Here is a 25,513-nt window from a genome sequence, read left to right as displayed (position 1 = left end):
CGCGGCGCGCCAAGCGGCTCCGAGGGTTGCGCGCCCCCAGCCGAGCCGGGAAGGGGGATCCGGAAAGGGGGTGGCCGCCGGCGCCTGAAGTTTCTGCCGGGCGCCCCCGTCGGGGGGGGGCGGGGCACGAACCGCCTTTCAGGGCATCAACTCTCTCGGCCCGTCGGGGGGGAGCATTGAAGGGGCGCCTGGGAGCGGGGACGGGGGTCTCCCAGGCGAGGAGGGGGCGCGATTCCCACGAGCCCGCGTCCCGGGACGGCAGTTGCACGACTGTTCGACTGGGGGTGAGGCGCCCCCCCTTGCCTTGCCTTGCCTCGCCAGCGCCCCCTGCCCTGCCCTGCGCGAACCCGAGCCGGCCCCTCCCGCGGCAGGAGGAGCTTCCCGGGCGGAGGTCTCGGCCAGGGGCGCGCCGTCGAGCCAGTCCGCTGCCGGCCGAGTCTCCTCCCGCTCTGGACTCTGCCGGGGACCCCGTGAGGGGCTAAAGCCGGGCTGCGGGGACCCCGGGGTTTCTGCCCCCCTCCCTCGGCCGTCCCTTCGATCCCCGTCGGCGCCCCTTCTCTCCGCCGCCCGTCCGGCGGGCCATGGCTGCGCCCGGCAAGTTCCAGTTCGCCATCGACCGCGGCGGCACCTTCACGGACGTCTTCGCCCGCTGCCCCGGAGGGAAGGCGCGCGTGCTGAAGCTGCTCTCCGAGGACCCGGCCAACTACCGCGACGCGCCCACCGAGGGCATCCGGCGCGTCCTGGAGGAGGTGAGGCGGCCGCGGAGGCGAAGGGCCGGGAAAGCCCTCGGGGCGCGGGGCAGAGAGCTGCCCGGGCGCCTGGCACGGACGCGCCTTCGGGTTGCCTCTGCCAAGAGAGCGGCAGCAGCAGCTCTTGCAAGCCCTTCTGCCTGGAGAGCCCCCCAGCCCTAGTGGGAGGCTAGTTGAAGCCCCCCAGCCCCAGGCAAAGGGGAGGGGCTTCCCAGAGGGCGATCAGGACGCCCAGCAGCTCTTCCAGCAGTTAGGGTGCCATCCTAGAAAAGGCCCTGCTCCCTGCCCACCTGAGGGCACCTGGAGGAAGCCCCTGAAGACCATCTCAGCAGCTGGACGGGGGTCTTAAAGAGGGGCTTTAAGGCAGCCCTTGGATGGAGCTGGAGAAGAGGGGGCCACATGCATGTCCCCTGTTCGGTCTGGTGGGGCTGGGAGGGTCCCTTGCCAGGCCCCCTGGAGAGCCACCTGCTGCCAGTCAGGGTAAGGCATTGGTGTCCCAGGTGTGCATTCCTGTGGGGAGTCGGGGCCTGGGTCTGGACAGCAGTGGGGGTCCTCTCCTGGCTGCTCTGGTCCTCCTGGGGGGCTAGAGGGGGCTGGTTCTTTGCTTCGCAGAACAGGAGTGTCCCTGAGGAGCTTAGTCCAAAATATGACAGGAGCACCTTCCAAACCATTATGCGCAAGGGCTGTGCAGGAGCTTTTCCTGTCCTCTTGTCCTGTGTGTGTCTTCAGCCTGGCAGGCCGTGACGGACGCTTTGCTCCCCCCAGGAATGCGGCGTCCCCTTCCCCAAAGACCAGCCCCTGGACACCTCGCGCATCGAGTGGATCCGCATGGGCACCACGGTGGCCACCAATGCCCTTCTGGAGCGCCAGGGGGAGCGCCTGGCGCTGCTCATCACCAAAGGCTTCAGGGACCTGCTACACATTGGCAACCAGGCGCGGCCGCACATCTTTGACCTGGTCAGTGCCAGGACTCTCCCCCCCTGCCCCCTCCTTCCTCTGTCCAACAGGAGAGGGGGCTCAGCCGTCCCCTTCTGCCCTCAAGAGGCAGCGGTCTGGACTCCAGCCTGTGCCAGCCCGTGCCACCTTCCTGGGCAGCCTGGAGGGGTGGGCGGGTGCTGTGCCACTCTCGGGATTGGCTGGCAGCGCTGGAGCGTTCCTGCTGGCGGGGCATGGAGGGGCATGTGGGAATAGCTTAGAGGTCCCTCGGCAGAGCCGACTGGGTAGCCAGCCAACTGGGAAGGGGGGGGCTTTGCTCCTGGTTTCCATGGAGGCTGCAGAAGGTGCTTTCCTGGCAGGCTGGGGGGGGGGGAGCAGCGACGGCTGCCATGTGCTGGTGCCCCCCCCCCTGGGTGCCTTGGGCATCTCCCTCCCTTCCTGCCACCCTAATCACTGCTGCTCACTCTGGTCTGGGCCCTCCCTCCGCTGCCGGCAAGTTCTGCGAAGAATCTCAGTGGAGCAGCACATTTTTCATGGCTGGGCTTGCCCTCAAATGCCCTAAGTTCTTCTTGTGCCACGGGGGGGGGGGGGACAGGATAGAATCATAGAATTGCAGAGTTGGAAGGGACCCTCAGGGGTCATTGCCCAATCGCCTGCGAGGAAGAATCTCTGGCTCTCCGTTGCAGGGAGCGGCGGCGGCCGTTTGTGGCACCAAACCCAACACGTTTATGATGGCGGAGTCCCCCCCGCAGCAGATGGAGGAGGAGCCAGTGGTTGTGATCCCAGGGTTGCGGGGGTTGGACTAGATGGCCCACAGGACCCCTTCCGAATCTGCATTTCTGTGGTTCTGTGAAAGGGGTGCAGATCCCTCTCCTGGCCTGCGAGTGAGGATGTCCATCCCCTGATGATGAGGATAATAATAATAATAATATTTATACCCCACCCATCTGGATGGGTTTCCCAGCCACTCTGGGTGGCTTCCAACAGAATATTAAAATACAATATTCTATTAAACATTAAAAGCTTCCCTAAACAGGGCTGACTTCAGATGTCTTCTAAAAGTCTGGTAGTTGTTTATCTCCTTGACATCTGATGTTGGGCGCCACTACCGAGAAGGCCCTCTCCCTGGTTCCCTGTAACTTGGCTTCTCACAGGGAGGGAACCTCCAGAAGGCCCTTGGCGCTGGACCTCAGTGTCCGGGCAGGACGATGGGGGTGGAGATGTTCCTTCAGGTCTACTGGCCTTTGAGGCCGTTTAGGGCTTTCAAGGTCAGCACTAGCACTTTGAATTGTGCTCGGAAACATACAGTGATCTGCCTGTGCCCCCCCCTGCCACCCCTCCTTCTCCCCAGGCCGTCTCCATGCCAGACCTGCTGTATGAGGCCGTGCTGGAGGTGGACGAGCGCCTGGTCCTCCATCGCGAGGGATGCCAGCTCTACGGCTCTGCCCCCAAAGTCACAGGTGGGAGCTCCTCCCCAGGCAGGGGCACGGCTGCCTCCATCTGCCCTGGAGGGCTGGCGCTGGCTCTGTGGGGCTGTGTGAGGATGATGCAGGGAGGGTCTCCCAGACGGGGGTTCACCTGGCGGTTCTCTTCCTCCCCCCCCCCCAGGTTTGACAGGGGAGTCCCTGGTGGTACACCGGCCCTTGGACCTGGGTGCCCTGCGAGGGCAGCTGGAGGGGTTGTTGGCCCAGGGCATCCGCAGTCTGGCAGTGGTCCTTCTGCACTCCTACATGTGAGTTCTGCTCCTGAGGTGGGAGGAAGTCTTGCGCTGTGGGTTGAGGGTGTGGGGCTGCCCCCAGGCATGGAGGGGAGGGCAGTGCGCTGTTGCTTGCCTGAGCCTGGGGGCAACCTATAATAATATGATCATAATTTTATTATTTATACCCCACCCATCTGGCTGGGTTTCCCCAGCCACTCAGGGCAGCTCCCAACAGATTGAAAACAGAATAAAACATCAGACATTAAAAGCTTCCCTGAAGAGGGCTGCCTTCAGATGTCTTCTAAAAAGTCTGGCAGTTGTTGTTCTCTTTGACATCTGGTGGGAGGGCGTTCCACAGGGAGGGCGCCACCACCAAGAAGGCCTGGTTCCCTGTAACCTCACTTCTCACAGTGAGGGAATCCCCAGAAGGCCTTTGGCGCTGGACCTCAGCTTCCGGGCTGAACAATGGGGGTGGAGACGCTCCTTCAGATATACTGGACCGAGGCAGTTTAGGGCTTTCAAGGTCAGCGCCAACACTTTGAACTGTGCTCAGAAACTTACTGGGAGCCAATGTGGTCTCCACTCCCAGTCCCCAGTCTAGCTGCCGCATTCTGGATTAGTTGTAGTTTCCGGTTCATCTTCAAAGGTAGCCCCACGTGGAGCGCATTGTAGTAGTCCAAGCAGGAGATAACTAGAGCATGCACCACTCTGGCGAGACAATCTGCAGGCAGGTAGGGTCTCATCCTGTGTACCAGATGGAGCTGGCAGACAGCTGCCCTGGACACAGCCTAGTTCCTCCCCAGAGCCTTTATTCGCAACCCACATCCCGTCCTTTGGCAGCAGAAACCAGCAGGCAAGCCAGCTAGGCAGCCTCAGCGGAAAAGGAAGTGAAGGAAGCGCAGTCGTGGAGCTGCAGAGCTGGAAGGGATCCCAAGGATCACCAGATCCCCTGCAAGGCAGGAATCTTTTACGTGGGGCTCGGACCCATAGCCCTGAGATTAGGAGTCTTGTGCTGAGCTGTGTTTACACTGGCAAACAGCGGAAAAGCTGAATGTGGGAAGATTGAGGGCAGAGGAAGAAGGCCCGTCTTCACGCAGTGCAGAGTCCGACTCTGGAACTTGGTCCTGCAGGAGGGATGAGAGGAGGATGGGCCTGATTCATGGAGGAGAAGGCGGAGGCCTTGCAGAGCGCCCAGCCGGGATGCTGATGCTCTGCCCCCTGGTCTGAGGCTGGCGTGCTTCTGAATCCCAGTTGCTGGAAACCAAGGAGCCAAGAGCTGCTCTTGGGCCCCGATCCTGCTTGCTGGTTTTCCTGTGGGGCATCTGGCTGGCCACCGGGAGAGGAGGAGGCTGGGCTGGATGGGCCCCCTTTGGCCTGATCCAGACCAGAGCCCCCGAGGAAGCGGCGGCCAAGACAGTGAGGCAGCTTCAGAAGAAAAGCAGGGGCTGCTCCGTAACAAATAACAACAACAACAACAACAATTTATTTACACCCCGCCCTCCCCGGCCAAAGTCAGGCTCAGGGCTGCTAACACCAGTAAAATTACAGTAAAAACATAATAGGAAAAAACCCAATTTAAAATACAGGTTAAAACGCAATTTAAAATGCAGCCTCATTTTAAAAGTAGGCCATAGATCAAAACCCTAAGGGGAGGGAAACATGAGGGTCAGACTGAACCCCGACCAAAGGCCAGGCGGAACAGCTCCGTCTTGCAGGCCCTGCGGAAAGATGTCAAGTCCCGTGTTGGCGCCCAGGGTGGGCAGAGGGTGAGCAGCGCTGAGCATCTCCTCCCCCCGCAGGTGGCCGGAGCACGAGCGTCAGGTGGGGCGCCTGGCGAAGGAGCTGGGCTTCCGGCAGGTCTCCCTCTCCTCCCAGGTGATGCCCATGGTGCGGGCAGTGCCCCGGGGCTACACGGCCTGCGCAGACGCCTACCTCACGCCCTGCATCCACCGCTACCTGAGCAGCTTCCGGGACGGCTTCGCTCAGCAGCTCCAGGTGGGAAACGGGGGAGGACTTGTCCGAGGAGAGCTGGGTTCGAGTCCCGTCTCTGGCAGTCTCCCTCCCTCCTCTCTCTCTCTGGAAAACGGAGAGGGGTGGTCTGTTTTGCACCCAGTCTCCTTGGGGGCATTGCAGCAGGGGGGGGCACCCTTAGGGCACCGCCAGATGGGACCCCCCCTCCTCAGCCTGGCCTACCCTGGCCTCTCTCCGTAGGGCGTCCCGGTCATGTTCATGCGCTCCGACGGGGGCCTGACCCCCATGGAGGCCTTCAGCGGCTCCCGCGCCATCCTCTCTGGCCCAGCAGGGGGCGTCGTGGGCTATGCCGTCACCACCTACCGCCGGGAAGATGGACAGCCCGTCATTGGCTTTGACATGGGAGGTAAGAGGGACCACGGGGCGTGGAGAGGACATCCGACACCCTTTTGAAATGTGGCTCTTTTTTGGGGGGGGGAGCATTATTGGGTTCTTGTTTTCATGTTGACTTTATATACAGTCAGACCTCGGGTTGCAGCCGCTTCAGGTTGTATTCTTTCGGGTTGTGGACCCCCGAAACCCAGACGTATTGGAAGGGGTTACTTCTGGGTTTCTGCTGTTGCGCATGCGCAGAAGTGCTAAGTTACGCTTTGGGCATGCGCAGAAGCGCCAAATCACAACCCGTGCATGGAAAGACGTGCCGCTGCGGGTTACGGACGTGCATCCCACACGGATCACATTCACAAACTGAGTGTCCACTGTATTGCGGCCTTTTCTATGAGACCTGAGACCTCCTGGTATAGGATAGTATATAGTAAAGGTAAAGGTAAAGGGACCCCTGACCATTAAGTCCAGTCATGACCAACTCTGGGCTTGCAGTGCTCATCTCGCTTTATTGGCCGAGGGAGCCGGCGTACAGCTTCCGGGTCATGTGGCCAGCATGAATAAGCCACTTCTGGCGAACCAGAGCAGCGCACGGAAACACTGTTTCCCTTCCCGCCGGAGCGGTACCTATCGATCTACTTGCACTTTGACATGCTTTCGAACTGCTAGGTTGGCAGGAGCAGGGGCCGAGCAACGGGAGCTCACCCCATCACGGGGATTCGAACCGCCGACCTTGTGATCGGCAAGTCCTAGGCTCTGTGGTTTAATCCACAGAGCCACCCGTGTCCCAGGGTGGTATATAAATTCAGTCAATAAATAAAATAAGAAACAGTGTGGGGCTCTTCTGGCGGGTCCCTCACCCGGGGTCTCTCGCCCAGGCACCTCCACTGACGTGAGCCGCTACGCTGGGGAGTACGAGCACGTCTTTGAGGCCACGACGGCCGGGGTCAGCATCCAGGCCCCGCAGCTGGACATCAACACCGTGGCGGCCGGAGGGGGCTCGCAGCTCTTCTTCAGGTCAGGCTCACGGCCCCCAGGATCTGTGGGGTGCTGCTCCCTCTTCTGGCTGCTGGGAGGGAGGGGTGTCCTTGTGACCCCACAGCCCCCGCCTCCTTTAAGGGCCACTTCCTTGGGGCCCATGCCCTGCCTCACTTATTCCTGCTGCCAAGCTTTCTCTCCCGCTTTCCCTGCCTTGAATTCAAGGCCTTGAGTTCACCTGTGGAACTCCCTGCCACAGGAGGGCCATGAACCGGGAGGAAAGAGAATTGGACAATTTCGTGGAAGAGGAGGGCGCCACGGATAGGTCCTAGGAAGGGCTCTGTGCGGCCTCCGCAGGAGAAGAAGGGTGCTCTCCTCCTCCTCTGGCCTGGCAGCTCCTTGCGCCCCTCACCCCCTATTTGCCACAGGGTCAATTAATTTCCTCCTCTCTCTTTTTCCTCCCCTCCAGATCTGGGCTCTTTGTTGTTGGCCCCGAGTCTGCCGGGGCGCATCCTGGCCCTGCTTGCTACCGGAAGGGTGAGGTGGCCGTGTGGGGCAGGGGGTGGCGGTGTGGGGGGGGGAGACAGGGTGCTGGCGGTGGGTGCCTGACTGCGCCTCTCCCTCTGTGCCCCCAGGAGGTCCCCTGACGGTGACGGACGCCAACCTGTGCCTGGGCCGCCTCCTGCCCAGCTACTTCCCCCACATCTTTGGACCCACGGAGAACCTCCCCCTCTCACCGGAGGCCACCCTGCAGGCCTTTGAGGAGCTGGCCGCCAGGGTCAACGCCTTCCGTGGGGCCAGCCCCCCGCTCAGCGTGGAGGAGGTGGCCATGGGCTTCATCCGCGTGGCCAACGAGGCCATGTGCAGACCCATTCGCGCCCTGACACAGGTGGGGGCTGCGCCAAGGCTCCCGGGGCAGAGACCCCCTCCTCTGCACCAGGGGAAAGAGGGGCTTTCTCCTGACTTGCCCTGGGAGCCCCTGAAGGGGCCACAGAGGGGCCCCAGAGGCTGGGGGGCAGCTGCCAGGTGGGAAGGCAGGAGGGCAGGCCACTTGCGGATCGGGGCAGCAGCCTCGGCCTGCTTCTAGGGACCACAAAGATAGACAAACTTTATTTGCATTAGCCAACGGCCATAGCAACATAAAACAAGCAATATATACAATTAAAAAGACAACAATGGGTGAAAAGGACAATCAAATGGCCAAGATTATTGTTCATTTAGTGGCCCTTAATCTCATTGCACCCTCGATGAACCTAGCAACCTTTGCTGTTGCCTGATCATTTTGATCTGAGAAAAGAAAGAGCAATGTGGCCTCAGATGGGCGGCCTGGGAGGGTAAGCAAAAGTGGGGTGGTGATCGCATTCCTCAGATCTTTATAAAGGGGGCAGGACAGGAGAATATGAGCCCCTGTTTCCAGATTGCCATCTCCACTGGGCCAGACTCGTTTCTTTTGGTAACTTCTGCCCTCCAGTACGGCAGAGGGCATCGCATCCAGTCTGGCCAGTGTGAAGAAGGCACGTCTGTATTTTGGGATGGTTAATTTATACAAATACGGTGCCAGGGAATCAAACTGAGAAGGGGGGGAAAGGCACACAGAGGACAGAGTTTCTTTATAATGGCCAGATTGTTCTGTTGCTCTAGGTCCTTCAGACGCTGTCCAGTTAGCCTTTTTGCTTTAATGAAGCCCGTCATGAGAAGCTGATGTGGGTGGAGTCCGCAGGAGAGGAGTTTTTGGTGCACAATTTTGGACCACGCACTTTTATGGGGATCTTGTGTCACTAAGGGCAGTAGACTGGCTGGTTTGAGCCCCATGTTGAGCACTTCATTGCAGGGGGTTGGACTAGATGACTCTGGGTGTCCCAGGGGGTTGGCTGGGGAGGCGCCTCTAAGCTCTCTGGGGCTGCAACTTCTGGGCGGCTATTTTAAGGAGCTCCAAAGGATTCCCCCCAGCCTGGGGAAGGGAGGGCAGGGGCTGCCATGGGAGGCTTGGAGGGAGGAGGGAGGGGGTGAGCCGTGGGGCCAGGCTGTTGGAGGGAGAGCAGTCCTGCACACAAACAGCAGCAGCTTCATAGAGTCACAGAACTGTAGAGATGGCAGGGACACCCAGAGCTCATCTAGTCCCGCAATGCAGGAATTGCAGCGAAAGAATCTGATTTGGTTTCCGCTTTAAAACCTCCGACGAAGGAGGAGCCCAGCACCGTCCGAAGGAGTCCTTTCCTCCGTCAAACTGCTCTTACTGCCTCCAGAAATCTCTCCCTGACATTTAGCCGGAATTTCCTTCCTTGTCACTTGAAGGCTTCGGTTCGAGTCCTACCCTCCAGTAGATTGCTGCACCTGCCGGAACCTGCGCTCAGCGGAGCTGATAAAGCTCATATTCTGGAATCACCTTCCGACGTGATTAACGACCTGAGCCTTTGATGAGGCTCCAGGAACATTCCCATTCAGCAGAGAACCAAAGCAGCACGTGGAAGTGATGAGATTTATGGCTACATCACTATGCTTTATTTTCTAGCTATGCAGACAGAAAAGAACATCCTCTCTCTGTGAGAGCAGAGAGCAACTAGAAAACAAAGGAACAGGAAACCAGTAACGTCACCTCCGTCTCCTGTGAGACTTCCAACAACCTGGAATGTCTCTGGAATGTAAACAGAGTCTTGTGACTCTAAGCAGCTGCACAGTGGCAAACAGAAACTAACAGTACCTTCCATGGGACGGCCCTTGAGATATTTGAAGAAGGGGGTCAGAGCTTCCCTTTCTCGAATCCTGCTGCCTGGGGACCCTTTCCCTGGCCCCCCTGTGGGAGGTGGGGGGGGGGAGAGTGCCACCTGTTTCTCTCTCTCTTTCTGGGCTCCAACGGCCGCTCTGTCCTTCCAGGCTCGGGGCCACGACACGTCCCGCCACATCCTGGCCTGCTTTGGGGGAGCTGGCGGGCAGCACGCCTGTGCCATCGCCAGGGCCTTGGGCATGAGCAAGGTCTTCATCCACAAGTAGGTGCCCAGGGGAGGGAGGGGAGGGGGGTCTCCGGCCCCAGGACCCCTCGCTTGACCTGGCAGAGGAAGACCCCCCTCCGCTCACTTGCTCCCTTCCTCCTCCCGGCAGGCACAGCGGGATCCTGTCCGCCTTTGGCCTGGCTCTGGCGGACGTGGTTCACGAGACGCAGCAGCCCTGCTCCCTGGCCTACGGCCCCGAGGCTTACGCCCAGCTGGATGAGACAGTCGCCGCCCTGGAGGCCAAGTGTGTGCAGGCTCTGGAGGCCCAGGGCTTCGCCAGGTGAGCGCCGCCCTGCAGGGCAGGACAGGGGCCTGGGGGGAGAAGGCCCTGCAGGTTGCTGTGGGCAACCCGGCCCGCTGTCCGGGGAAGGCAGAGTGAGAAAGAGGGGCTGGTGTTACATTTGCGGGGAGCTGGGCAAAACAGCCCCCAGCTGCTTGTTCACTGCCCTCCCCTCGGCCTTCCCCAGATCCCAGATCAGCACGGAGCCCTTCCTGCACCTTCGCTACGAGCGCACGGACTGCGCCCTCATGTGCTCCGCCAAGGGCTACCCGGCCACCGCCCAGTCTTGCCGCAGCGGGGACTTTGGCGCTGCCTTTGCCACCAGGTCAGTGGGCTCCCCTTCCCGCCTGGCACCACGGCTCAGAAGCGCCCGGCTGCCCCTTTTCTGCAGTGGGGGCCAGGAGATGCTTTGCAGTCGCCCCCCTGAGCCTGCGCTTGGCCCCCCCAGGTACCAGCAGGAGTTTGGCTTCACCATCCCCGGCCGAGCCGTCCTGGTGGACGACGTGCGTGTGAGGGGCACGGCCAGCTCCGGGGTGGGCCAGGAAGAGCCGGTGCCGGCCAGTGAGCAGCCCCCCCGCCAGGAAAGGGTGAGGACCCCTACCCCTCTTCCCCTGCCCCCTCCGGCTGGTTGCCCTTGAGAGCCCCCTCCTGCTCCATGCATTTGGGCTATCCTCTTTGAAAGCCATCCCTGTGGGAGGGAGTTCCGCAGTTTAACTCTGCGCTCTGGCTCCTCCCCTCCCGGCAGCCCCAGCTGGCCCAGGGGCGGATGGGAGCTGGAGTCCAAAGCATCCAGGGGGCCCCAACTTGGGGGAGGGAGTTGGACTCCCCCGACTGCTGGGTGCTCAGGTGATTTTGGAACCTGCAGTCTGAGAAGAGCCCCCTCCCAATTTCAAACGCTCTCTTTCGTCGGAAGGGGACACTTATTTTCAAGGTCACACATTTCCTGATACAATATATATCCCGGTGGACCATCGCAGAGCTGTGGGGCAGGAAGGTGGGGAGCGCAAGGCGCCGTTTCTCTGGCAGGATTGGGTCCTGGAGACATGGGTGACCTTTTCGCAATATAGATGTACCTCAGAAGTCAAACGGAATCCGTTCCGGAAGTCTGTTTGACTTCCCAAAAGTTAGGAAACCCAGGTGCAGCTTCCGACTGGTTCCTGATTGCGCAGGTGTGCCGGAAACAATAGCGGTGTCCGCAGCGGATGTTCGGCTTCCCAAAAAACATTCGGAAACTGGAACACTCACTTCCGGTTTCTGATCGTTTGGGAGCCTGAACATTTGACTCCCAAGGCGTTTGGGAGCCCAGATACGGCTGGATCCAGCTGTCGCACAGGCCAGCCTGGGGGAGCAGGCAGGGAGCCCCAGAGCCTGTGCTGGGCCTTTGGGAGGGGGGCCTGGTCCCCCAGACCCAGCTGCCAACAGCTAGGGGCTCTTGTGTTGGACTCTGCTGGTTCTGTCCTTCTTCCTCTCTGGGTGGGTCAGAAATAGAGAAGGAATGTTTTCTGCCGCACTGCTCTTTGCTTCGGGAAAGCAGCTTAAATCCCTAGGCTTCCTTACTCCTCATTTCCAAGGCTGAAAGTTGCTTTTGGTGGTGCAGCTGATCCTGGGACTCCGGGGGGAGGGGGGCAATAAATTAGAATAATAGAATTGCAGAGTTGGGGCAGATCCCCTGCAGTGCAGGAAGCTCAACTACAACAGTTAAACCAACAGTCCTTAGTATTAATCATCCAGCCCCACTGTCTGCCCCCCCCCCAGGTGTCCCGCTGCTATTTTGAGGGCGGCTACCTGGACACCAGCGTCTACCTGCTGGAGGAGCTCACCTGGGGCCACTCCATCCCTGGTCCCAGCATCATCATTGACAAGAACAGGTGAGGGGGGGCTTCATCCCTGCCCTGCGATGAGTCCATGAGCCTTTGGCGCTGGCTGGCTGTGGGGCACCCAGGGTGGGGGCTGTTTCCAAGGAGGGCAGAGAGGCAGCAGGGGAGGGGGGTTGGGGAAGAAGGAGCCGAGCTGCAACCTCTGTGCCCCCCCCCCCGCCCAGCACCATCCTCGTGGAGCCCGCCTGCACGGCCTCCGTGACCCAACTCGGAGACATCTGCATCGCTGTGGGGTCCGGGACAGAGCGCCCCGTCGGCCCCCAGATAGACCCCATCCAGCTCTCCATCTTCTCCCATCGCTTCATGAGCATTGCAGGTGAGTGAGGGGTGTGCTCTGCCCGGGGGGCTAGGAGAGTGTGTCCTTGGAGGAGATTCCTGGCGGGGGTGGGGGAATCATAATAATACTCTAATATTAATAAATAATAATAATAATTGGTGGTTCCCTCATTGCAAGAAGTGAGGTTACGGGGAACCAGGCAGAGGGCCTTCTTGGTGGTGGCACCTGCCCTGTGGAACGCCCTCCCATCAGATGTCAAGGAAATAAAGAACTATCTGACTTGTAGAAGACATCTGAAGGCAGCCCTGTTTAGGGAAGTTTTTAATGTCTGATGTTTTATCATGTTTTTAATATTCTGTTGGGAGCCACCCAGAGTGGCTGGGGAAACTCAGCCAGATGGGTGGGGTATAAATAAATTATTATTATTATTATTATTATTATTATTATTATTATTATTATTATTATTCCCTGCCCATCTGGCTGGGTTTCCCCCACCGCTCTTTGTGGCTCCCGACAGAATATTAAAAACCCTGACCCTCTCCCCCCCCCCGCCAAACAGAGCAGATGGGACGCATCCTGCAGCGCACGTCCATCTCCACCAACATCAAGGAGCGGCTGGATTTCTCCTGCGCCCTCTTTGGCCCCGATGGGGGGCTGGTCTCCAACGCACCCCACATCCCGGTCCACCTGGGCGCCATGCAGGAGACGGTGCAGTTTCAGGTAGGCCTCCCCCCCCGCCCCCCCCCCGACTTCCACAAGGTGACTCTGCGAAGCTGCACCCAAGCCAGGGAGGGGGCCAAGGCGCCCGGCTCCCCCCTTTCTATCTGGAACCCTATATGTATTTTCATATATGGTCTTGAGTTGCCATGGGCTTTGGGCCGCATGTATAAAATAATTATACTTTTCAGATATCTACATTTCACTTATTTTACATTCATTTTGACATTTTAAAACTTGGCTTCCTTCCCCCTCTTTCTGCAGTTCCTTAGATTTATTTTTAACATCTTCTGCATATCCAAATTAACTTAACTTGCTCATTTATTAATTTTCTTTATATATATACTCTTATATAGATGCAGGTTTTTACAATAATCCTGCCATTGTTTTTATCCGTTCATAATTTATCTGTAAATATTCAATAAACCATTTCCATTCTTTTATAAAATGTTTGTTATCTTGATTTCTTATTCTTCCGGTGAGTTTAGCCGTTTCTGCATATTCCATTCTTCCTTTGCTGGGACTCCCAAAAATGGAAAAATGGAAAGTGGCCTCTCTCTTATTCTTTTTTTTTAAAAAAAAATGTAATTTTTTATTAACAGGCCAATCACATCACATTATTCAGATCACATTAGTTCCAAATTATACAGCCAAATTTTAATTTTTTTTTGAGGGTACCCATACATCAAGCTCCGCACGAGTCCAAAATTCCGGATAAGTCCAGACATCACTCATTTTACTGCATTAATTAGCCAGTTCGATCCAGTTCGATCCGGATAGTCCTTTATTACTTTCTTTCTCATCTTGTTGTAGTCATATATTCCTTTCTTTGCGATCTCTGATGGTTCTCACAAGCAGACTGAAAACTGGCGTCTCTGTGTGGGTTTTGTACTCTTCAAAAGCTATATCACTCCGGGACAGCCTCTGTTCAACGCTTCCATAAACAAAGTTAATCTTCGGTCTGCCCTTTATTTTTTCCAGGCTAGCCAAATAAATCAAATAAATCAGGGGGCTCTGTCAGGTCAAACTTGCGTTCCAACATTCCTTCTCTTTCAAACAATCCTGATTCTCCTCCCCCCGTCCTTCTTTCTCTGGCAAGCCTGTCTTGGCAAGACGCCATTTTTTAACTGCGTCATAAAAAATTTCCACTTTCTCACCGTTCACCAATCTTCTCTCCTGTTGTAATCCATCCCCGCACAGTTCTTAAAATCCTGCTTATGATTATTAAAAACGCGACGATCTTGTTTCTTTCTGGGGTGGAGGGTTATTATTATCACATCGTGCAAAGAGGGAAAAGGGGTTTTCCTCCACCCCCCCCTTCGTTCCAAACATACAGTCTCCTGGTTCTCTCTCTTATTCTTTATCCCCCTTGAATCCCGCCTTTCCTCCAAGGAGCTCAATGTAGAGCCGCTGGTTCCCCACGGCCATGACGGTTGGCTGGGGATTTGAACCCAGTCCCTAGCCCAGCACCCTGACCACTAGGCCACACTGTCTGGATGGAGTGGCTGGACTCTGCTGGTGGCCAGGCTCTGTCCAGAGTGCCAGAGCTCCCTCCTCCAGCTCAGCCGTCTTGGGACCTCAGGACTCAGGGGCCAGAGGAACTGCCCCTTTTGGCCCTGGGGAGCCCCTGGGACCCCTCCTCACTCGAGGGGCTTCGCTCCCCCTGCCCTTTCTCTTTCCTGCTGCCCTTCCAGATCCGGAACCTGGGCTCCGACCTCCACGAGGGGGACGTTCTCCTCAGCAACCACCCATGTGCGGGGGGCAGCCACCTGCCGGACCTGACCGTCATCACCCCTGTGAGTTGGGGTCTCCTGGTGGGCAGGGGTCCCAGGGGCGCAGCCTGGCCTGGCATCTCTGTCCTGGCAGACCGACAGCCATGCCCGGGTGTGTGGCTTGGGCCCCTTCAGGACTGGGGAGGGTTGGATGCCCAGTGCCCTTGGAGCTGGGGGGTGGCAGTGCCAGGATCTCCCCCCGTGGCCCTGTGGCTCCTGCCATCCCTGCCCCATGGCCCTGCCCCATGCCCGCTCTCCGTGGACCAGGCCTGCTCCCTTCTTCTGCCCCCTCACAGGTCTTCTGGCCAGGAGAGGCCAGGCCGGTCTTCTTTGTGGCCAGCCGGGGGCACCATGCGGACATTGGGGGGATCACTCCAGGCTCCATGCCCCCCCACTCCCGCTCCCTCCAGGAGGAGGGGGCCGTCTTCATTTCCTTCAAGCTGGTCAAGGACGGCGTCTTCCAGGAGGAGGGTATGTGGGGGCTGCTGGAGGAGCCAAGGGGGGAGAGAATCAAGGGGTCTCTCTGCCCACCGGTGGCCTTTGACCTCCCTGCCAGCTGTGCTGGGGGGCTCACCTGCCTGCCCTGCTCCCCCCGCAGCCGTCACGGAGGCCCTGATGGCTCCCGCCCGCCTCCCCGGCAGCAGCGGCACACGCAACCTGCAGGACAACCTCTCTGACCTTCGCGCTCAGGTGGCTGCCAATCAGAAGGGGATCCAGCTGGTGAACGAGCTGATTGGTCAGTACGGCTTAGAAGTGGTGCAGGCCTACATGGCTCACATCCAGGTGAGCAGGAAGACCGCAAGGGGGCCGGGGGGGGGGCCTCTAAATCAGCCCTTGGAAATGAGAGAGGCTTTTAGGAGTGGACAGCCTCTGATCAATGCTGGGAGGGACCCCGAGGGTCACCCAGCCCAACCCTCTGCAAGGCAGCAATTGCGACTAAAGAATCCCTGAGGGATGGCTGGACAACCTCGTATGTGGATATTATTGTAAACCGGAGGGCCGGAGCCATCCTTTTCCTTTGCAGATCCAGGGCTGGAAGCAGCAGCTGCTGCCGCCCTGGGCCAGCCAGGGTCTGTCTCCCCCCCTCCCCCCCCAAAAACCAATAACAACATGGTCCTCTGTCGCCAATTCTCCGCGGCATTTTAGCTCAGTTCCAGGTTCTTCAGTGCAGTGCAGTATATTTATTGTGTGATATATATATATATACACACACACACACACACACACACACACAAATATATACACAAATATATACAATAATCTATGGGCCATAATACATGAGCAGTTAATACAGTCAAACAGAGTACCTGGCTGCATAATAATAATAATAATTTATTTATATTCTGCCCTCCCCAGCCGAAGCCGGGCTCAGAGCGGCTAACAACAGTAAAGTAATACAGCAGTCTAAAATCAGTTCATTCTAAAATCAGTTCAAATCAAATTCGTGGCAACCACTGGGCTAGAGTTCTGTGAGGATTGCCAAAGGAGGGGGTCAGGCTGTGCCCTGGCCAAAGCCCTGGTGGGACAGCTCTGTCTTGCAGGCCCTGCGGAAAGATGTCAAGTCCCGCAGGGCCCTGGTCTTCAGGCAAATAGGAAGACCTTTCTATCTCTCTCTCTCTCTCTGAGCACACTCCTCTATACCACCCACTTACTGCTGGACAGGTTTCCTTTTAAACCAATGACAGCCAATCAACTGACAGCACATTACTGCAAGTCTTTCTGACCCTGCACTTCCATAGAAAGTATTGCAGGCCGGTTGCATCAGCCAGTTGCATCAGCCTGCAGACTCAAGCCTGCAGACTTACTATCTCACACAGCATTCTGTGAATCCCGACATCCTTGCATGTTGGTCTGCATCCCAAACTCCCACCTTGGAATCCTATTAGAAGTGTGCAATAACACCCTCAAGGCCTTCCTTAATCCATGGGATTAGTTGTGTATATAATTCCACACATTTCAACCCAAACCTTTCCAGAGCAGCCCTCAGTATAAAACGGAAAGCCAGAGCAATGTTACAGATGCCACTGGACGGTTGTCACAAAACACCCAAACGCCTCCCCAGTTCCGACGTGGGCGCAGGTTGGAGAGCGTGGTGGGCGGAGGAGCCTGCTGGACTCGGGTGGGCAGGTGGGCAGGGGGAGAGAGACCTGCAGGGCCACCCCCAAGGCTCTGCTGTCCTTTGTGCCCCCCCTCCAGGCCAACGCAGAAGTGGCTGTGCAGGACATGCTGAAGGACTTTGCCGCCCGCCAGGGGGAGCCGGGGCGCCCCCTGCAGGTGGAGGCGGAGGACTTCCTGGACGATGGCTCCCCCATTCGCCTGAAGGTGACGGTGGATCCCCAGCAGGTGAGCGCAGGTGGCTCCCGGGGGGATGCTGTGTCTCCTCACCTCCAGAAGGAGATTGGCTGAGTTGAAAAAAGTTCAGGAAAGGGCAGCCAAAAGGATCTAGCAGGGGATGGATGGAAGAAAGGCAGCAGCCTTTGGGACCTTGGAGTTTAGAGAGAAGGGGAGCAATAGCAGGCAGGGGAGATGGAGAGAGGATGCAGACCAGGCTTTCCCCTCTGCCTTATGGCAGGAGGGCACGCAACCCCCCTGCCAGCAGCCAGCCAGGTGGCGGGGGGGGGGGCTGTAGTGGGGTGGGGACACGGGACTGAGCTTTCCCTTGGCCAGTGTCTGCCTGACCGAACCCCCCCCCCCCCCGCTGCTTCTGCTCCCCATACCCAGCAGAGGCCATGGCTAGTACCATGATAGCAGTCGGTCTGACAATAGCTGCTGCTGGATACGCAGGTTGTTTACACTGCAAGCAATGAAATTAATGAAGCTAAAGACTTATTGGAAGGTCAAGCTAAGAAATGAAGACACACCACCTGATCAATGGCTTTATTTTTAAAATTTATTCTTATTGTTGACAAAATATGAAGTTTGTGCCAGGAGGGACTGTTTGCTCCAGCATTGGTCATATCATTCATCTTTTTGCTTATATTTACAGACCTGAATCTATATTCAGGTGAGAGTAATGAGTTAGCAACACCAACATCCAACATCCAAGATTGGGCTGCAAAAAAACCCACAACCATCTTTTAAGTCTCATCATGTAGTGTTTTGAAATAATTTATTTACCTGATAAAGTGTGGACAGTTGTACAAATTGCCCTGTTATAAAACGTCTATCTGGTTTATTCCCATCATGAAATTCCTAGCTTTTTATAATTGCAAGTTTCAAAGCAATAAATTTGTTATAAAAAAGGAAAAAGGGGGGGGGAATGATGGAGAGAGGAAAGCTTTTCTCGCTTTCTCGTAACGCTCAGACTTGTGGACATCCAGGGGAGATGACTGTTGGGAAATTCAGGACAGAGAAGAGAAAGTCCTTTGCATAACACAGAGTTCAGCGGTGGAACTGCCTCCCACAAGAGGCAGTGGGGCGGGGGACCGGGAACCATGCCTCTCCCCCTTTCCTCCCCCACCCTCCTCTCTTCTCCCCCCGCAGGGCACGGCTGTCTTTGACTTCCGGGGCTCCGGCCACGAGGTCTACGGCAACTGCAACGCCCCTCGAGCCATCACCCTCTCGGCCCTCATCTACTGCCTGCGCTGCATGGTGGGCCAGGAGATCCCCCTCAACCAGGTAGGGCGGGGGGAGGAGAGCGGCCTCTGGGGGGCAAGCCAGGGGCCGGGGGAGTCCTGCCTCTCCCCCCCCCCCCGCGGAAAGGAGTGGGGAGGAGCCCTGCCCTCAGAGGAGCCTTCCAGCCCCAGGAGAGAGATGGCCGCACTCAAAAGACAGGCAGTGCGGCGTAGTGGTCAGAGTGCTGGACTGGAGCCAAAGGGCAGGGTGAGGAGCTTCCCCTCCCTCCCACTGGCCCTGCTGGCTGCTGGGAGTTGGAGTCCATCCCTGCCTGGGGCCCCCAGTCTCTCCCCCCCCCCCGGTCTCCTTGGGGTTTGCCCTCTTGGTCAGGCTGGTCCTTGGCATCCCTCCCTCCCTCCCCGCAGGGCTGCCTGGTGCCCGTGCAGATCCTCATCTCCAAAGGCTCCCTGCTGGACCCCTCCCCAGACGCAGCCGTGGTCGGGGGCAACGTCCTGACCTCCCAGAGGGTGGTCGACGTCATCTTCCGAGCCTTTGAGGCCTGTGCAGCTTCTCAGGTGAGAGGAGGGACAGGTGAGGGTGGGCCGAGCCGGGGTGGTCCTAAGAGGGCAAGGTGGGGGCTCTCAACTAAAAAAAAATAAATCCAATTGTCTTCCAAATTATAATCTTAATTTTGTGACTTCCCACAATCTGAATTCCAAAGCATTTCTGCATCACAGTCTTGCCTCTCATCTCTCATCGATGTTTTTATAATTCCATATCACAATTTTATCCTCCACGCTTGTCTCTGGCTCTGCGATCCTCGATCATGGGGAAAGCCCCACTTTCTTTACCCCACAACCTTCCCTTCCCCTCATAAAGGGGGGGGTCCTTGTCCTGCCTGCTCCCCAGAGCCTTCCCCCGGCTGATGTGGGTGGGGAGGGGGAGGCCAAGCGTGGCTCCCGTTTCCCTTCATCCCCTGGGAAGAGTCTAGATGGGGAGGGAGGCGGTTGGGGGCTGGTGGGGGCCTTGGCCCCTTGGGGCCTGGGGGGGCGTCTTCCTCACGGCCCCTCCCTCTCCCCAGGGCTGCATGAACAACGTCACCTTTGGCAACGAGCGCATCGGCTACTACGAGACGGTGGCTGGCGGGTGTGGGGCAGGGCCCCACTGGCACGGCCGCAGTGGGGTGCACAGCCACATGACCAACACCCGCATCACGGACCCCGAGATCTTGGAGAAGCGGTGGGTGCTTCCTGGGAGGGGGGCCTCCAGGGGGCTCTGGGGGGAGGAGAAGGGGGAACAGGGGGCTCTATCTCCTTTCCCGGGCATCTAGCTGAGCCCCCTGGGAGGGGCTGGGGCTGGGCAGTGTGGAAGGGGCCCCAAGGGTTCTCTAGTCTGACCCCTGCAAGGCAAGAGCCACAGCAAAGACCCAGCCCCACAGGGAGAGCCCCGCGTGCCACCAAGCAGGGCCCTCCATAAGTCTGGGGCTTCAGTTCCAGTGAGCTGTGGGAGTTATAGTTCGAAACCTTTGTAGGGTCCCTCTCAGCCCCCATCTCTGCAGCCCCTCACCCTTTTTTTTAGGGGGGAGATTTTGTGGCATTTCCTGAATGGCCCCCACCGCTTTCCCTCCCTCCCACAAGGTATCCGGTGGTCCTGAGGTGCTTTGAGCTGGCCCCGGGCACCGGGGGCGCCGGGCGCTTCCGAGGTGGGGACGGGGTGCGTCGGGAACTGCAGTTCCGGGAGGAGATGGTGCTGTCGGTGCTGAGCGAGAGGCGGGCCTTCCGCCCCTACGGCCTGCAAGGTGAGGGGGCTCCCGGCTCCCAACGCTCACCCCCACCTTCTGCCCAGGTTCCTTTGTGGGTGGGGGGCAGAGAAGGGTACTTTGTGGGTACGGTGAGCCTTGGCTGAATCTGGGGAGAGGGTTGTGTCATGGGCAGAGAACAGAGGCACCATTCCCCCCCCCCCCACAACTCTCCCTGCCCTCTCAGTTTGGCTCTTGGGGACTCCCTCCCCGCTGTAATGACTTTATCCCCCCACCCCACTGATTCCAGGGGGTGAGTCTGGCTCCCCAGGCCTCAACCTGCTGATTCGACAGGACGGCCACACCATCAACCTGGGCGGCAAAACGTCTGTGAAAGTGATGCCTGGGGTAAGGATCTGGTCTGCGCATGTGCACCCTCTCCCTGCTCCTGGCTCTGGACCCCCAGACCCATCTCGGTTTCCTCGTCTGCCTGCCCCCCAAGGGGTCCTTCCCCCCAGCACGGAGTTCCTCCTCTGCCCCACCCCAAACCTCTCCCTTCTCCTTCCCTTCAGGATGTCTTCTGCCTGCAGACCCCGGGCGGAGGGGGCTTCGGACCACCTGCCGCGCCCCCGGGACCCCCCAAAGGGCAGGCAGCCTCCCCCAGAGGTCGGCCCTTCCTGGAGCGAGGGAGCCTCTATGACTACCGCCTGGCCCAGGAGAGAGCGTGATGGGGCCCCCTCCTCACCAGGGGGTCTGCAGGGGGGCAGTCTCTGTCAGCCGTGGGACAAGACTAGGAGTTGAAAGGCTCCCTCCGTGGGGAGCAGATGTTGCATGCAAGCGGTAATCAGCGCTCGTCCTGCTCAGGGTAGACCCACTGAACTGAATGAGCCTAGGTCAGCCATGCCATGCGCTCCAGGGGGCCCCCCACTCCCCAGGTGAGGGGAGAAGAGCTCCACCTGCCACTCCCCTTCTTCCCACCAGGGGGCAGCAAGGCCTGAGGTTTGCTGCTGGGATGAAGGGGGAAGAACCCTGCAGCTGCCCCCACAAATTCCTCTCCTCGCTCTTCTGGGGGTTTTCTGGCCGAGCTGGGCTTGCTCACGGCTTGGCCTTTCCTCCTCCAGCCCCCCCCCAAGCACCAGGAGGGCCAGTCCCAGCAGTACCTCCCTGGCCAAGGCCTTTATATGCCCTCCCCTCTAGGCTTCTGGGAGACCCTCCACTCTCTGCCCGGTCCCAAGCCGGGCTCCTCTCTCAAACACCAACACCACCAAAACCACTCCAGTGGTCAGCTGTGGGGCTTTGTGGCCCCCCAAGGCCTCGGGCAGAGTGGGTCCTGCAGTTGGAGCCCCTCGGATCTCCCCTGGGAAGGAGGGTTTCTCGGCTGGGATTATTCCGAGCTTCGCTTCCAAGTCTGTGGGCTGAATAAAGCTGCAACCAGCAAGTTCCCCCGTTTGTCTCGTTTCTGCAGCTGGGGCAGACCAGGTGTTGGGTTGAGGGGGTGCTGCAGCAGGATCCTCGTCCCCCTCCCACATGTTGTGCTGGGAGGGTCTTTCGTTCCTGCTCTTGACCCAGACGGGGGCCAGGGTCTTCCGGGGGTTTCACCCTTGGAAGGGGGGAGAAGGTCAGGGCTAGCAATGCTCTTCCCGAAAAAAGGAGCCACAACGCACCCGAATGGCCTGGAGCTGGCCTGCCTTCCGGCCTAAGGCCCGGCATGGAAGCAGCGCCAGAGGAGGGTCTCGGCCCCTTCTGCCCCAAACAGCTCTCTCTGCGAAGCCCCACAAGATCCTAGTGGCCAGACTCCTGCAAGAAGAAGCTGCTTGTATCGGATAATCCGCTTGCACCCCACCCCAAGCGATGAGAGGTGCCAGGGGTTCCAGCTGCTTACAAAGGACTCAGCTTCTTGGGAACGAAGATCATCAGAGGCCCACCGACATATGGTTTGTTTACTCATCTACACAGCCTGAGCCCGGTGACAGAGGGGCTCCCAGCATTAAAACCCCAATGGATCTTGCGCCTCCATTAGTCACAGCTTTGGATCCAGCACAGAGCAAACAGAGCTCAGGGTCTCCAGCTTCCAGCTCATCTCAGTGCTCTCTCTCTCTCTCTCTGGCTCTTGTTTTCCTGCCTAGCAGGGGGGAGGCAGGGGAGGAAAAGCCCCCCCCTTTAGCCTGGAGGACCCCCTCACTTAGTGGAAGCTCTTGCATCCCGGCATCCTTTTGTGATGCTGATGAGGACACCTGGGCAGGTACGGCCACTGTCTTAACAATGCCTGACTAGTACAGCAACCTCTCTATCATTCTAACCCTCCCTGGATACAGGACCCCAAGAATTGGAAGGGGCTCTGCATCACCCCAGCTGACCCCCAACCTCCTGACAAAAGAGCACCTTTAGAGCATCACCTTTTTGAACAGAAATTGGGGGGTGTTTGCTTCATGTGGGTGCCAGTTGTGGCCCTTGCATGATTTCTTGCACACCCAAGTGCGCACTCTGCACTTTTGCACCCAGGGAACCAGCGGGGGAGGGAGCTACCTGTTGCCTTTGTCACTCACTTTTTGAGGGCTTTTGGGTCCCGGCTGGAACTGAAGCTCCACCGAGAGCAGCTGCTGGATTGCTCCCTCATAGGGAAAACTCAAGGGGGGTGTGTGTGTAGAGATTCACCTTGACCTCTCTTCTCAGAGCTGCTTGTGTTGCGCATACTCTGTGTGTGTGCAGAGGAGCCTTGGAAGATTTGCTGTCTGTCTGGGGGGGGGGGCGTCCTGCTAGAGAGACCCTCCCTCTAGTGGAGCTGCCCCTTGCCCCTCCTGGGGCAGAAGATGCAGAGCTCAGCACAGTTAATATAATATAATCCTTTATTAAGCCTAGCAAACCACACATTATCAGACAGACACCATATACAAAGTGTGCAAAATACGAGCTCAACAAAACAAGATTTGTCCCAGTCAGATCTTTAACTCCAGAGAAAAGCAATTTGCATAAATAATACAATACTGCACTACCGAATCCCCGATCAATTAAGAACCACTAATTTTCTTTATAATGACCCAGTCTTTCTACATGGACAGCACTCAAAAATTCAGCCACTATGAAAGTAATTTGATCATTCCTGTCCGAAAGCAGGTCCTGAACCGTTGGTGGCATAGAAATCAGCCTATTGAGTTGCAAGGCTTCTAATAATTGTCTTCTGGCATAAATGCCAAAATCACAAGAAAAGAAAATACGCTCCAAAGTATCCGGTTTCTGTTTACTACATTTGCAGAGACGCTCTGATGCTGGCAGAGCTAAATATCTTCCTTTCACTGTCATGGAGGGAAACATATTAAATCTGGCTAACATAAACAGCCTGCACAATTCATGATTCTTCAGTTTTGCCCAGGACAGCTAAGGATGACCAGAAGCCCCTCTGGGGTCTGCATGAGGCATCATTTGCGCTTTCGACCACCACACTTGGAACTGACCGCATTTAATTTGAAGGAGAGCCAGGGGCTCCCCCCCCCCCAACAGTTTCCGGCTGAAAATACAAAGCTCCCACACCTTTGGGAGCGGGGGGAGGGGGTGGGTTTTCCAGGCTCCCTTGTCTCCGTAGAAACATCTTCAAGGACATGCAGACTCCTTAAAACTGCCCCCCAGCCCATGTGCTGGATCTTAAGAGCAGCATCCAGACCAGGCCTGTGCCTGGCCCTCCCAGCCCCCCCCCATTACCCAGGGGTAGGGGTGAAGGAAGAGGGGTGCGGTGGGGGCAGACCACCCTGGGTGTCTTTCCTGAGTGGGGTGACATTTGGCTCGCCAGCTGCCCCTGACTCTCAAGCCTGCCCCGAGCTGGTGGCATTCCCCCCTTCCCCCTTCGTTTTGACAGCCTGGAGGAGTCGCGGGTGGGCGGCACGCCGAATGTCCTCCCTGGGTGGCTTGCTCCAGCCCCGACTGCAGGGCACGTGCACCGCTCTGGGCACCCGAGCAGCTATCCTGCCCCTGGGAGGGCACCCTCCACGTCCTGCCCCCCTCGGGAGCACACCCGCCTGGGCAGCTGGGCACCTGCTCTTCCGCTGCCCAGGGGAGCTGATTCAGAGGCTGGAGGTGGCTGGGAGGCCTTCCAGTTCCTCTGGTTTGCATTCCCAGCTGCCTTGTAAAGGGGCCTCTTCACAAGGGGGGTGTTTACTTTAGAGGCTTGCGCAGGCATTCTCCAAGACTGGAGGTCTTTGTCCAGCAGTCAGTCATTTCTCCGCATCCTTTGCCAGGTGCTCAGGTGCTCCTTGGTGAGGTTCAAAGGGGCTGTGGGGGAAGGCGGCGGGGGGGGGGGGGGCAGCATTCCTTCCTTGCAGGTGGAATTTGCAAGGGCAGTTTCTGAGCAGAGCCGCCCACTCCGGGGCTTTGCTTTCATGCCTGGCCAGCAAATCTTTGAAAAGTTAACTTTCAAAAGACATGTCCTTCCTTTCGCCTCTTTTCGCCTTCGGATGTCACTGCAGTATAACTTTTTGTTGTGTTTTATTATGTCACAACCACCTTCTTGTTTAAAGAGTTTAAAACAACATACAGTCACAAAAATAAGGTGCATCCTAAAATGTACACCCCAGCTGTCAGAAAGCCACAGCAAAGGGCTGCATCTTCCTCTTCCAGAAGCAGCCCCACACGACTTAGACTGGAGCCTTAGATTGAAAGTTTATCAGTGGTTTGTCAGGATTTGCGTCGTGTTGGAAAAAACGCCCGGGAAGGCCACCACCCTCCCAAGACACTGGGGCGTCTCTCCGGTGGTCACTCTCTGGCTGTAAATCTTCCTCAGTCCAGAGAGACCCCTCCCTCCTGAGAGGAGCACGCTCGTCTTCTGGAATCTCATTGCAGGAGAAAGAGTCAATTAGTAGCTCTAAAACTACTTTATTTACAGTCTATATACAAAAAATCCATCTGCATGTCTCTGCTCTCTGAGCACCAGTACAGAAAAGCAACACTCGGAAGTGAAACTAACTTCTCCAGCAGTAAACCTCCACAGTCCTGAGACTTCCTGAGACTACCTCTGGTTACGTACTTAATTCGTTCCGGAGGTCCGTTCTTAACCTAAAACTGTTCTTAACCTGAAGCACCACTTTAGCTAATGGGACCTCCGGCAGCAGCGGGAGGTCCCATTAGCTAAAGTGGTGCTTCAGGTTAAGATTTCTGTTCTCATCCTGAAGCAAAGTTCTTAACCTGAAGCACAATTTCTGGGTTAGCGGAGTCTGTAACCTGAAGTGTCTGTAACCCGAGGTACCACTGTATAAACAACCATAGAGCTACTACTGAGCAGCTTGGGTGGATAAAAATCCTAACACGTCTTGCCTGCCTATAGCGAGAAATGCAAGGCGACCTGTTCTGTGATCGAGATACAAATCTACCTGGGGAGAAAGGCAGGCTGAGAGGGCCTGCCATTTTCCTATGGGTCATTTCATGGGGCCTGGAGAGCACGAGGGCCGCCTCCCCTGCCTGCTTCCGGAGTCTGGCAGGCAGCGTGTGGGGAGGTAAAGATGGGGAGGTTTGCGAGGCGGCAGTCACGGTGGCTGCAACGTGCCTCAACAGGCTTCCTTCTGCTGCCAAGAGCTCTGCTGGATCATGGATGCTGCTGAAGGAG

At 57.6% G+C, this 25,513-nt stretch overlaps 1 protein-coding gene across 1 annotated transcript; it reads left to right on the top strand.

The window, feature by feature from the left end:
- Window positions 1-31: 31 nt before the first annotated feature.
- On the top strand, window positions 32-21,365 carry OPLAH (5-oxoprolinase, ATP-hydrolysing). The gene is made up of 26 exons (XM_083749004.1): window positions 32-749; window positions 1,515-1,706; window positions 3,037-3,145; window positions 3,294-3,417; window positions 5,184-5,379; window positions 5,596-5,761; window positions 6,618-6,756; window positions 7,187-7,254; window positions 7,353-7,606; window positions 9,592-9,704; window positions 9,817-9,987; window positions 10,175-10,312; window positions 10,436-10,574; window positions 11,743-11,855; window positions 12,029-12,180; window positions 12,701-12,861; window positions 14,553-14,654; window positions 14,927-15,101; window positions 15,229-15,413; window positions 16,827-16,973; window positions 18,114-18,248; window positions 18,611-18,760; window positions 19,267-19,424; window positions 19,823-19,983; window positions 20,234-20,331; window positions 20,496-21,365. Exons 1-26 carry the CDS (start codon window positions 582-584, stop codon window positions 20,649-20,651), a joined length of 3,870 nt encoding a protein of 1,289 aa, XP_083605130.1. The 5' UTR covers window positions 32-581; the 3' UTR covers window positions 20,652-21,365.
- The last annotated feature ends 4,148 nt before the right edge of the window (window positions 21,366-25,513 follow it).

Source organism: Podarcis gaigeae (assembly GCF_964106915.1).
Source record: "Podarcis gaigeae genome assembly, chromosome: 7".
Taxonomy (NCBI): domain Eukaryota; kingdom Metazoa; phylum Chordata; class Lepidosauria; order Squamata; family Lacertidae; genus Podarcis; species Podarcis gaigeae.
The sequence above is the reverse complement of the archived record's forward strand: the minus strand, read 5'-3'. Positions and strand labels throughout refer to the sequence as shown.

Coding starts and splice junctions, on each gene's coding strand:
- OPLAH (XM_083749004.1), top strand. CDS start 582: ATGGCTGCGCCCGGCAAGTTCCAGTTCGCCATCGACCGCGGCGGCACC. Junction 750..1,514: donor TCCGGCGCGTCCTGGAGGAG/GTGAGGCGGCCG, acceptor TGCTCCCCCCAG/GAATGCGGCGTCCCCTTCCC. Junction 12,181..12,700: donor TCGCTTCATGAGCATTGCAG/GTGAGTGAGGGG, acceptor CCCGCCAAACAG/AGCAGATGGGACGCATCCTG.